Source organism: Muscardinus avellanarius (assembly GCF_963383645.1).
Source record: "Muscardinus avellanarius genome assembly, chromosome: 10".
NCBI lineage: Eukaryota > Metazoa > Chordata > Mammalia > Rodentia > Gliridae > Muscardinus > Muscardinus avellanarius.
The window spans coordinates 68,657,747-68,670,881 of record NC_137796.1 but is presented as its reverse complement, the minus strand read 5'-3'; the positions used below and the strand labels follow the sequence as shown (position 1 = coordinate 68,670,881).

Sequence of the window (13,135 nt, the reverse complement as noted above, 5' to 3'; positions counted from 1 at the left end):
ATTCCATATTACTGTTACATGAACTAACCAAACAGCAATTTATTTAAAATATTTAAGCAATGAATTATAGATATAAATTATTAAGGATTTTTCCCTGGCAAATATCAACAGAAAATTGCCCATTCATGGTGCATGGTGAGTGTGTATGTGTGTGTCAAATATCAAAAGAAAATTGTCTATTCATGGTGAGTGTGTGTGTGTGTGTGTGTGTGTGTGTGTGTGTGTGAAGACTACTAGGGATTGAAATAATGAGCATTCTGTCCTGAGATACATCCCTAGCCCTATTTTATTTATTTTTTATTATATCTTGTACCCATTAAGATGTGTGACTACAAGCAAGGCATGGTGGAACATACTTATAATACTAGTACTTGGTAGGCTGAGACAGGAGGATTACAGGTTCACAGCCAGCCTGAGCTACTTAGTGAGGCCCTCCACAACTCTGTGAGACCCTGTTTCAAAATAAAGAATAACAAACAGGACAGGAGGCTGAATGCCCCTGGGTTCCATCCCTAGACCTGCAAAATCAACAACAAAAATAAAAAACAAAAACAAACAAACAAACAAACAAAAAAAACCGAGGTGGGAATGTAGCTTGGAGGTAGAATGCCCCTGAGTTCAATTCCAAGTAATGCAAAAAAAAAATATTAGTGACTACAATGTACCAATAAATAATTTAAAAATACCAGGGCCTCACTAAGTTGAATATGGTCTTGCTAAGTTGCTGAGACTGCCCTCAAACCTATGATTCTTCTGTCTCCAACTCCCAAGTATGGGAATTAGAGGTGTGAACCACCGCATCTGACACATTGCCCATTCTAGTGTACTAAATTCTGAAAGAGAATCCCTTGAAGAGGTAGTTTAATGAACATTTTATATGACAGAGGAGTAAGTTTTGGAAAGTTGGTATTGTTAATTTCTAACATTTTTGCAAACTTGGCCATACCTCCAGCCTTAATTTCTCTCACTAATTGAAATGGTAGGATTAGGGTCAATCATGTGCATGCAGTAAAAATTTATAAAAAATTCCAGTTTGGCCAATTGTAAGTATAAGATGTTATTCAGTATATGATAACTCCTACTTTCAGAGCCTTTAGAATGAAGACAAAGGGAAATATCAACATCAATAAAGTGTCCTATAGCCTTTAGAATAAAGACAAAGGGAAGTATCCACATCAATAAAGTGTCCTGTAACCTGTATGATTGTTGTGTCTCTTTATTGTATGTCACCATTGAATTACAGAATAATTTCTGGTTCACACTGAGGATAATCCTATGTAATGAATAAAACAAAGTTTGACTGTGTCAGACCACAAACAACCAGAATAAAATTACCTTTTCCCCCAGCAAGAAAAAGGGATCCTGTTGGTAGATTTGTTACTGCTGATGAGAATGAAGGGGCTAAAAGTGGGGAAACAAATATCTACAAATGCAACAATGCTTATCACCCAGTTCCTTGCACTATGAAATTGTGATAAACAGATTAACAGGAAGGTAGTGGCTGAGTAGGTAAACAAAAAGATGCACACCAGGATCAGGATGGTCTGGGTGGCTCTGACTTCAGGGGAGACTCCAGGTGAGTGGTGGGCACTGTGAAGATACTCTACTTGCCTCTTGTGCCTGAGGAGGGTGCTCACCATGAACACATTTGCCCAGGCCATGAGACTCAAACACAAAACATCAATGAAGCAGAACATCAGAAACTGCAGTGGAGTTTCGATGGTTCCAGAAACAAATGCTGAGCAGTACCCAAGGTTGAATGAATTAGTAGCATTTCTGCTGTGATGAAGGCTACTCACTCTCATGAGAACTCTGGTGTTTAGAAGGAGATGGAAAAGCCAGGAGATTAAACAGGAGGGACCAACATACTTGGAGGCTCTGTGTTTAAGCTTCATCCACATGGTGTTGCTGGGACTGATTGTGATTGCTTGAAAGCAGCTGAGCAGGCCTGTGGTTTGTATGGAAGTGCCCCTGGCCACTCGGTGAAGGTAGACAACAAGTTTACATGCAACATCATCCAGGAGATATTGCAACCCAAATTCCATCATTGTTTGAGGAATTCCTCTTGAGATAAGAACCAAGGAGTTTGCTAACATCAAGTGCTTCACAAGCAGGTCTTTGGGCATCAAATTCTTTCCAGTAAAAACAAGGGAGAAATAATAAAATAGAAGCAAGGAATTTCCCAAGATTCCCACTGTAGTATAAAAGAAGAAGAAAATCCCCACTGTTGGATTCTCTTGAATCATTCTTCTTCTATCTAAAAAGAAAAAAAAAATTAAGCCATTTACGTAACCCTACTACAATAATAATTGAGACAGGAAGATCATATGTTCATGACCAACCTCAGCTATTTAGGCACTTTGTAACTTAGTGAGACCCTATTTTAAAATAAAGACTAAATAAGATTGGGGGTGTATCTAGGAAGTAGCCCCTGGGTTCAGTCTCCCATGCCGAATAAATAAATAAATAAATAAATAAATAAATAAATAAATCCAGAACTAGAGAAGAGATGAATTTGATCAACAGGGCAACTAGACAAAGAAGAAATAACATGATATCAAACAGAATATAGAACAAAAATGAAATAAAAATCACATCTCAGTAATACTTAATGTCAAAGAACTTAACTCACCAATTAAAAGATATAGACTGAAAAAGTGGATTAAAAACATAATTCAAATATATGATGCATGAAAGAAACTCATCTTACAGACAAATATATTCATAGACTAAAAGTGAAGGAATGGAAAAAGATGTCAATACTGAAAACGAGCAGGGATAGCAATGCTGATATCCAATGAAACAGACTTTTAGTTAAAACACATGAGAATAAAGAAACAGTGAACTTCTTGTTATTAAAGGGAGCAATCCAGCAAAAGATAAAATGATAGTAAATGTTTATGCCCCATATGTGGGTGCACCCACATTTGTAAAACAAACTCTTTAGGACATCAGGTCTCAAACAGACCCAAATACAGTAATATTGGGAGACTCTAACATACCACTCAAATCACTAGATCTTCAAGGCAAAATATGAGTAAAGATTCCTCAGAACTACTAAAAAAAACTGTGAACCAAATGGATCTAATAAACATATACAGGATATTTCAACCAGGAAAAGCATAGTACAGATTCTTCTCAGCTTCCCATGGAATTTTATTCAAATTAGATCACACCCTGGGCCACAAATCAAGCATCAGCAAATTCAAAAGATGTAGTATAATTTCCTGCATCTTTTTATATCACAACAAAATGAAATTAGAAATCAACAACAGGAACACTGAAAGAATCTATATAGATACATGGAGATTGAATGATACACTGTTAAATGAGGAGTGGATAAGATCAGAAATAAGGGGAGAAATAAAAAGTTCCTGAAATTAAATGAAAATAGAGAAACAAAATGCCAAAATATATGGGACATTTTGAAGGCAGTGTTAAAAGGAAAGATTATAGTATTGAGTGCCCACATAAGAATAACAAAAAATCATCAAATAAACAACCCAATGACACATTTCAAGGACCTAGAAAAACAGCATCAGTCTTATCCCAAAGCTAGCATAAGGCAGGAAATAATTAAAATAAAAGGAGAAATAAATGAAATGGAGATTAAAAAAATAGAAAAGATCAATGAAACAGAAAAGTGGTTCTTTGAAAGATTAATAAGATTGACAAGCCCCTGGCCAACCTAACCAAAAGAAAGAGAGGATCAACTCAAATAATTAAAATCAGAAAAGAAAAAGAAGACATCATAACAGACAGTGGAGAAATTCCAAGGATTATTAGGAACTATTTTGAAAATTTATACTCTAATAGACTAGAAAACATGGAGGAAACCAATAGATTTCTAAGCACATATACCTACCTAAATTGAACCAAGAGGACAGACATAGTAAGCCTAAACCAACCAATAGCAAACAAATAAAAATATTAATAAAAATTCTCCTATCAAAAAAATGCCAATGCCCAGATGAGTTTCCAGGTGAATTCTACAAAACTTTCAAAGAAGAACTAATCCCAGTACTCCACAACTTGTTGCAGGAAATCAAAAGAGATGAAATTCTTCTGAACTCCTTCTATGAGGCCAGTATCACATTAATACCAAAACCAAATAAAGATACCTTAAGAAAAGAAAATTACAGACCAATATCTTTGATGAACATAGATGCAAAAATTCTAAACAAAATACTACCTAAACAAATACGCATTCAAAACCATATCAAGAGAATTGTACACCATGACCAAGTTGTCTTCATCTGGTTCTTCATCAAGGCTGGTTCAACATATGCAAATCAATACATGTTATTCACCACATAAATAAAACTGAGAACCAAAATCACATGATCATATAAATAGATGCTGAAAAAGCATTTGACAAAATCCAAAACCCATTTATGTTAAAAACACTGCAGAAAATTGGAATAAAAGAAATGTATCTCAACATCATTAAAGTAATATACAATAAACCCAAAGCCAACATCATCTTGAATGGGGAAAAACTACCAGAATTCCCTCTAAAATCAGAAAAAAGACAAGGATGTGCATAATCACCACTCCTTTTCAATACAGTCCTCAAGACTCTTGTCAGAGCAATAAGACAAGAGAAGAATATCAAAGGATTTTAATAATAAAAGAGGGATTAAATTATTCTTGTTTATTGATAAAATGATCCTAAATATAGAAGACCCAAAAATTTCAACCAAAAGAATACTAAAGCTGATTAACCAATTCAGAAAAGTGGCAGAATTTAAAATCAACCTAAAAAAATCAGTAGCTTTTTTGTATACCAACACTGAATCCACAAAGAAAGAAAAAGAACAAATCTTTTCACCATAACTCAAAGCCAATAAAACACCTAGGAATGAAGGTAACCAAAGATATAAAAGCCTTCTACAATAAAAATTATAAAAAATTAAAGAAGAAAATTGGAGAACAACTAGGAAGATGGAAAGATCTCCACTGCTCATAGATAGGCAGAATAAATATCATAAAAATGGTCATTTTGCCAAAAGTGATCTACAGATTCAATTCAATTTCTATCAAAATACCAACAAAATTCTTCCTAGACCTAGAAAAATTAGTCATGAATTTCATATGGAGAAACAAAAGACCCAGAATAGCCAAAGCAATTCTGAGAAGGAAGAACCATGCAGGAGGCATCACAATTTCTGACTACAAATTATACTACAGAGGGATAGTAGCTAAAACAGCATTGGAATAAGAACAGGCACACAGACCAATGGAACAGAATCAAAGATACACAAACCCACACATTTATAGTCAATTAATTTTTTTAACAAAGGGGCCAAATGCTGAAGAAAAGACAGCCTTTTTAACAAATGGTGCTGGGAGAACTGCCTATGCATTTGTAGAAAGATGGAACTAAATCCTTAAGTCTCTTTTTATTTTTATTTTTTATTGGTGCATTATATTCATACAACTTATTGGGGTAAAAAACTTGTGTGTACAAACATGTACTCATAGCTGATTTAACCCCTACCCAATTCCCACCCCATTCCCTCCCCGTCCCTCCTTCCCTTGCTTGGCTTAGTGATTGACTTCGATATGTTTAAGTACATTGTGTGTTTTAGAGATTTTCCTCTTCTCCCCTCCTTTCTCCTCCTTTAGGTTGTCTTGTTTGCTCCTATATAGGATTTCCTCTTTCAAGAGTTCCTCCTATGACCCATTTCTCCCTAACTCTCACATATTAGGGAAAGCATCTGATTTCTTATTTTTTGTGACTGACTAATCTCACTTAGCATAATGTCCTCCAGTTCCATTCATTTCCCTGAAAATGATGTAATTGAGTTTTTTTAATGGCTGAGTAAAATTTCATTGTGTATATATTCCACAGTTTTGTAATTCATTCATCTGTTGATGGACATCTTGGCTGGTTCCATAGTTTGGCTATGGTGAATTGTGCAAGTATGAACATAAATACACATGCATTAGTTTGGTAGTTTGGTTTCTTTTCTTTTGGGTAGATACCCAACAGTGGTATTGCTGGATCAAATGGTAGGTTTGTTCCCATTCTTCTGAGGATTCTCCATACTGTTTTCCAAAGTGGTTGCACTAATTTGCAATCCCACCAGCAATGTCTTAGAGTTCCCACTTCTCCACATCCTCACCAGCATCTGTTGTTGTTTGTGTGTTGAATGATTGCCATTCTAGTTGGAGTTAGGTGAAATCTCAGGGTAGTTTTGATTTGCATCTCTCTGATTGCCAGTGATATTGAGCATTATTTCATGCATTTATTGGCCATTTGAATTTCTTCTTTCCTGAAGTATCTATTTAGTTCATTTGCCCATTTTGTTATTGGATGCTTTGTTTCCTTAGTGTTGAGTTTCTTGAGTTCTCTGTATATTCTAGATATTAGTCCTCTATCGGTGGTGTAGGTGGCAAAAATCTTCTCCCATTCTGTTGGCTCTCGATTGAGGTTCTTGATAGTTTCCTTTGCTGAACAGAAGCTCTTCAGTTTCATGCAATCCCATGTATTGATTCTCCTTTTAAGTTGTTGTACCTTTGGGGTCTTGTTGGGGAAATGTTTGTCTGTGCCTATGTGTTGTAGTGTTGGACCTATGCCCTCTTCAAGGAGCTTCAAGGTCTCTGGTTTAATTCCCAAGTCTTTGATCCATCGTGAGTTGACTTTTGATACAGGGTAAAAAAGTGGGATTAATATCCAATTTTCTGCATATGGTTAACCAGTTTTGCCAACACCACTTGTTGAAGAGACTATCTTTTTTCCTGTGTATGTTTTGGCCCCTTTGTCAAAAATCAAGTAGCTGAAAGTGTGTGGACTTGTTTCTGGGTCTTCTATTCTGCTCCATTGGTCTATATATCTGTTCTTTTGCCAGTACCATGCTGTTTTTATTACAATGGCTTTGTAGTATAGTTTAAAGTCAGGTATTGTGATTCCTCCTGCGTGGTTTTTGTTGCTGAGAACTACCTTGGCTATTCTGGGCTTTTTGTTATTTCAGATAAATTTAAGGACTGATTTTCTATGTCTGTGAGGAATGATCTTGGTAGTTTAATGGGCATTGCATTAAATCTGTAGATCACTTTTGGGAGGATGGCCATTTTAATGATATTTATTCTGCCAATCCATGAACATGGAAGGTCTTTCCATCTTCTAAGATCTTTGATTTCTTTTTTCAGTGTTTTATAATTTTCTTTGTAGAGATCTTTTACCTCCTTGGTCAAGTTTATTCCTAAGTATTTTATTTTCTTGTGGGAGATCTTGAGTGGAAGTGTTTTCTGAATTTCTTTTTCAGTGGATTTATGGTTGGTGTACAGGAAAGCTTCTGATTTTTTAAGAGTAATTTTGTATCCAGATACTTTGCTCAATTTGTTGATCAATTCTATAAGCCTTTTGGTTGAGTGTGTTGGGTTTTCTAAATATAGTATCATGTCATCTGCAAATAGTGAAAGCTTAAGTTCTTCTTTTCCTATTTGTACTCCTTTGATTTCCTTTTCTTGCCTTATTGCTCTGGCTAGAGTCTCTAGTACTATATTGAAGAGAAGTGGTGATAGTGGACATCCTTCTTGTGTTACAGTTTTTAGGGGGAATTCTTGAAGTTTTTCCCCATTTAATATGATGTTGGCAGTGGGCTTATTGTAAATTGCCTTATTAATGTTGAGATATGTTCCTTCTATTCCAATTCTCTGCAGTGTTTTTATCATACATGGATGTTGAATTTTATCAAATGCTTTTTCAGCATCTATTGAGATGATCATGTGATTTTTGTCTTTGATTCTGTTTATATGATGAATTACATGGATTGATTTTCATATATTGAACCAGCCTTGCATCCCTGGGATGAACCCTACCTGGTCATCGTGTATGATTTTCTTGATGTGGTTCTGAATGCGTGTTGCTAGTATTTTGTTTAATAGTTTTGCATCCAAGTTCATCAGAGATATAGGCCTGTAGTTTTCCTTCCTTGAACTGTCTTTATTCAGTTTGGGTATTAGTGTGATGTTGGCTTCATAGAATGTATTTGGGAGAGTCCCGGTTTTTTCTCTTTCGTGAAATAGTTTGAGTAGTACTGGGATTAGCTCTTCTATAAAGGTTTTATAGAATTCACTTGGGAAACCATCTGGTCCTGGGATTTTCTTTGATGGTAAGCTCTTGATTGTTGTTTCAATCTCTTTGATTGTTATTGGTTGGTTTAAGTGTTCTATATCTTCTTGACTCAGTTTAGGAAGGTTGTATTTATCTAGGATGCTGTCGATTTCCTCCAGATTTTCCATTTTGTTGGAGTATAGTTTTTCAAAGTAGTTTCTGATAATTCTCTGGATTTCTATGTTGTCAGTAGTAATGTCTTCTTTTTCATCCCTTATCTTAATAATTTGGGTTGATTCTCTCTTTTTTTAGTTAGGTTGGCTAGTGATTTATCAATCTTGTTAATTTTTTCAAGAAACCAGCTTTTGGTTTTGTTGATTTTCTGTATTATTTTTTTATTCTCTATTTTGTTAATTTCTGCTCTAATTTTAATAATTTCCCATCATCTGCTGACTTTGGGGTTCAATTGTTCCTGCTTTTCAAGGGCTTTGAGGTGTGTCATAAGGCTATTTATTTGAAGATTTTCTGTTTTTCTTATGTGAGCACTCAGTGCTATAAATTTTCCTCTTAATACTGCCTTCAAAGTGTCCCAGAGGTTTTGATATGTTGTTTCTTTATTTTCATTTGTTTCTAGAAATTTCTTGATTTCACCTCTTACATCTTCTATGAGCCATTCTTCATTCAGAAGTGTGGTGTTCAGTCTCCACATGTTTATGTTGTTTCTCTGGGTCTTCTTATAGTTGATTTCTAGTTTCATTCCATTATGGTCTGAAATGACACAGGGAAGTATGTAACATTTTTTAAATTTGCTAGTGCTCATTTTGTGTCCCAGGATGTGATCTATTTTGGAGAAGCTTCCGTGAGCAGCTGAGAAAAATGTAAACTCCACTGTAGTTGGGTGAAATATTCTATATGTGTCCAACAGGTCCATTTGGTTAATGGTGTTCTTTAGTTCTGAGACATCTTTACTGACACTTTGTCTGGATGATCGGTCTAGTATTTTGAGAGGTGTGTTGAAGTCTCCCAGTATTATTGTGTTGGGATTTATGTGTGACTTCATGTCACAACGAGTTTGATTTATAAAAGTAGCTGCCCCTATGTTTGGGGCATAGATGTTGATTATTGTTATTTCCTCTTGCTGGACTATTCCTTTTACCAGTAAAATGTGACCTTCTTTGTCTCTTCTAATAAGTTTGGGTTTGAAGTCTAACTTGTCTGATATCATAGTTGCTACTCCTGCTTGTCTTTGAGTACCATTAGCATGGATTACCTTGCTCCAGCCCTTTACCTTGAGTTTGTTCCTATCTTTACTTGTAAGGTGTGTTTATTGTAAGCAGCAGATGGATGGATTCTGGCTTTTAATCCATTTTGCCACTTTATGTCTTTTTATTGGGGAGTTGAGGCCATTTACATTCAGTGTGATTATAGAGAGATAATTTTTAATTCCCAACATGTTAAGATCTTATTTCTGATTGAGATACTGTTTATTCTTCTTTGCTTAGTTTTCTGCTGAATGGGAATTCTTGTTTCTTTGGTTCTGGTGTGTACTACCCATTTCCGCTTTGCAGTTAATCTCCTTGAGTATTTTCTCTAGCGCTGGTTTTGAAGACATAAATTCCTTCAGTTTCTGTTTGTCGTGAAAGCTTCTTATTTCCCCATCTAGTTTGATGGATAGTTTTGCTGGGTAGAAAATTTTTGGCTGGAAGTTGTTTTCTTTCAGAGTTTGGAATATGTTACTCCATGCCCTTCTGGCTTTCATGACTTGGTTAGGGAAGTCTGGAGTGATTCTAATTGGTTTGCCTCTGAATGTCACTTGGCCTTTTGTTTTTGTTGCCTTTAAGATTCTCTCTTTGGCTTCCACATTGGTCATTTTGACAATTATGTTGCATGGGGATCCTCTTCTCTGATCCTGTCTAAAGGGAGTTCTATAAGTTTCCTGGACCTGTGTATCGACCTCCTGCTCTATGTCTGGAAAATTTTCTGCTATTACTTCCTTGAAGAGATTGTTGATCCCTTTGGTTTCACCTTCTTTTCCCTCCTCTATTCCAATTATTCTTAGGTTAGCTCTCTTAAAATGGGCCCATATTTCTTCAATGTCAGATTCCTGCTGTCGGGTTTTCTTTTTCTAAATTAGAAACTATTCGTTCATTTTTGGAATGATCATCTTCAAGAAGCGAGATTCTATTCTCCATGTGGTCTAATCTGTTGTTTATACTTTGAATTGAGGCCTTTATTTCAATGATTGCATCCTTTATCTCTTTTTTGCTCTCTCTGAATTCTTTTCGAAAGTCTTCTATTGTTTCTAACGTTATTTTTCCTGATTTTATCTTCTAGAGATCTTTGGATTTCTGTGTTATCAGATTCTGATGTTGTGGGGTTGTGGGCATTCACTGCTCCATTGTTATTTCTCTTTCCCATGATGTTGGAAGTTTGTGCCTTCTCTGGGTTCCTCCCTGGGTCACTACGAGTTCACTTAAGATGCTCTGGATCTCGAGTCTGTGGTATCTCAGTCACCACTACTCCTTTACTGGGTTGTATCACAAAGTCTCAGACCAAGGGAGTCAATCGAGGCTGCTTAGACAGTGGGGGGTGCCAAGTTGGGCATTCTCCAGTGGGGAAATATGACTATGGTATGATATCTTTGCCACCACCACTCCCCCACTGGGTTGCACTGCTAAAATCTCCGAACCAGGGAGACTATCTGCGCAAGTCCCTGGGAGTGCAGTACTGGGATTTTCTCCCTTAGGGGCCGCAATTTGAATCACGGTTGTTGAGTGCGCTGATGGAGCTGTAGTGAACTTGGTGGATTCGCTGCTGCCACCACTGGCAATATGGCACCACTGCCACACCCTCGGCTGTGATGCAGCATATTTCTTCTCTGGTTTTGAGTTTCGCTCTGAGTCCCTGCCAGGTATGCTGTGCCCGGTCCTTGGGAGATTTAGATGTTCCCTGCGCCAACAAAACTGCTGACTGCCCCCCGACTGTTCAGCACCTGTCACCTCGGCTCGCTGTTCACCCCTCCTCTCTGGAGCCTGGTGGCTGGTTGAGTGCGTTGGTCTTCAGCCGTCCAGTGAACTCGCCACTGCTGCTGGCAGTAAGGTGCTGCTGTTGCATCCTGGGCCGTGAGGTTGGCATAGTTCTTCTCTGGTTTTGAGCTCTGCTGAGTCCCTGCGGGGTGTGCTGATCCCGGCCCTTGGGAGCTTTAGACGTTCCTTGCACCTAAGAAACTGCTGCCTGCTGCCCAGCTGTTCAGCAACAGTTCACTCCAGCTCACTGTCCACCCCTCCTCTCTGGCGCCTGGTGGCTGGTTGAGTGCGTTGGTCTAGAGCCATCCAGTGAACTCGCTGCTGCCACCAGCAGTAAGGCGCTGCTGCTGCATCCTAGGCCACGAGGCCGGCTTACCTCCTCTCTGGATTTGAGCTCCGTTCTCAGTTTCCCTCCTCTCTGGAGCCTGGTGCTACTAGGGAAGATGTAGGCCACGTCGCTCCTCGCCGCGGCTCTGGCCGCTCCGGCCGCTCGTGCCGCGGCTCTGGCTGCTCCGCGCCGCGGCGGGCGCGGCACTTCAGGCTGGTTTCTTTCTGGTGTCTTGTTTTTGCAGCCCTTTTTCTCTGTCCCTTGTATTTACACTTTTTATTTATTTGCTGGTGGTGTTTTCTGGCTCTGAAAGGCGCTGGTTTTGTGGTAATAGAGTTCAATTGTTAGCGGGACTTTTAAGTGCCACTTTCCTTCGTCACCATCTTCCTGGAAGTGAAATCCTTACCTCCTACCGTGCACAGGAATCAACTCAAGATGGGTTAAAGTTCTGGAAATCAGACCAGAGACTGTGAAGCTATTAGAGGAGGATATCATTTTAAGACTCCAGGAAATTAAAATAAGAATGAACAAGTGGGATGGTATCAAACTAAAAAGTTTCCGCTCATCAAAGGAAACCATCAAAAATCTAAAAAAGACTACGGAATGGGAGAAGATCTTTTCCAGCTACCCCTCTGATAGAGGGCTGCTATTCAGAATATACAAAAAGCTCAAAAGACTTTACACTAGCAAAACAAATAACCCAATCAAGAAATGGGCAACTGAATTGAATAGACACTTCACAAAAGAAAACATACAAATGGCCAATAGATACATGAAAGATGTTCAACATCATTAGCAAGCAGGGATATGCAAATCAAAACTACACTAAGATTCCATCTAACCCCAATCTGATTGACAAGCATAAAGAAATCAAATAACACCAAATGCTGGTGAGGATGTGAGGGAAATAAAAACTCTTTTACACTTTTCTTGGGAGTGCAAACTAGTTCAGCTGCTATAGAGATCAGTGTGGAGATTCCTTAGAAAACTGGGAATGAATTAGCCACATTATCTGGGTATACCACTACTTGGTATCTTTCCATAGGGGTTAACATCAGAGAGCTACAGTTCATACCCATGTTCATAGTAGCACAATTTGCAATAGCCAAAATTTGAAACCAAGCTAGGTGTCCATCAACAGATGAATAGATTACAAAAATTATGAGAAATAAACACAATGGAATTCTATTCAGCAATAAAGAAGAACAAAATCATGTGTTTTGTAAGAAGATGGGAAGACCTGGAAAACACTATGTTAAGAGAGATTAGCCAAGCACAGAAAGAGAAGGGACATATGTTTTTTTCTAATATGCTCAAGCTAGGGAGTATTAGGAATACCTTTGGGACTCAAGATAATGGAAAGGAAACCTCAGCAAAGCCAGGAAGGAAGGGTTGGGGAGGAAGAAGGCTGAGGTTTTTTAATGGAAAAGCTATATGTGTGTACATGTGAATATAACATTGTTAACCTGGATATTGAGTATTGGGAGGGAGGGAAATGAGGAAGCGGGGGAAGGCAGTACTCTGTGAATATATACCATTGTCAACATGATCCATATTATGATGTAAGACTATAGTGCACCAATAAAAATAAATTTAAAAACTGCCAGGCGTGGTGGCGCACGCTTGTAATCCCCGTGCTTGAGAGGCAGAGACAGGAAGATCGCGCAGGTTTGAATGAAGCCAGCCGTGCTGGCTTAAGAGACCCTGTTTCCAAATAAA

General features: G+C 37.8%; 1 protein-coding gene across 1 annotated transcript; it reads right to left on the bottom strand.

Moving 5' to 3' along the window:
• Positions 1–1,331: 1,331 nt before the first annotated feature.
• Positions 1,332–2,126, bottom strand: LOC308268679 (vomeronasal type-1 receptor 4-like; the record flags this gene model as incomplete). The annotated part of the gene is made up of 1 exon (XM_080703788.1): positions 1,332–2,126. The coding sequence occupies one exon, from the start codon at positions 2,124–2,126 to the stop codon at positions 1,332–1,334; it is 795 nt and encodes a 264-aa protein (XP_080559914.1).
• Between the last annotated feature and the right edge of the window lie 11,009 nt (positions 2,127–13,135).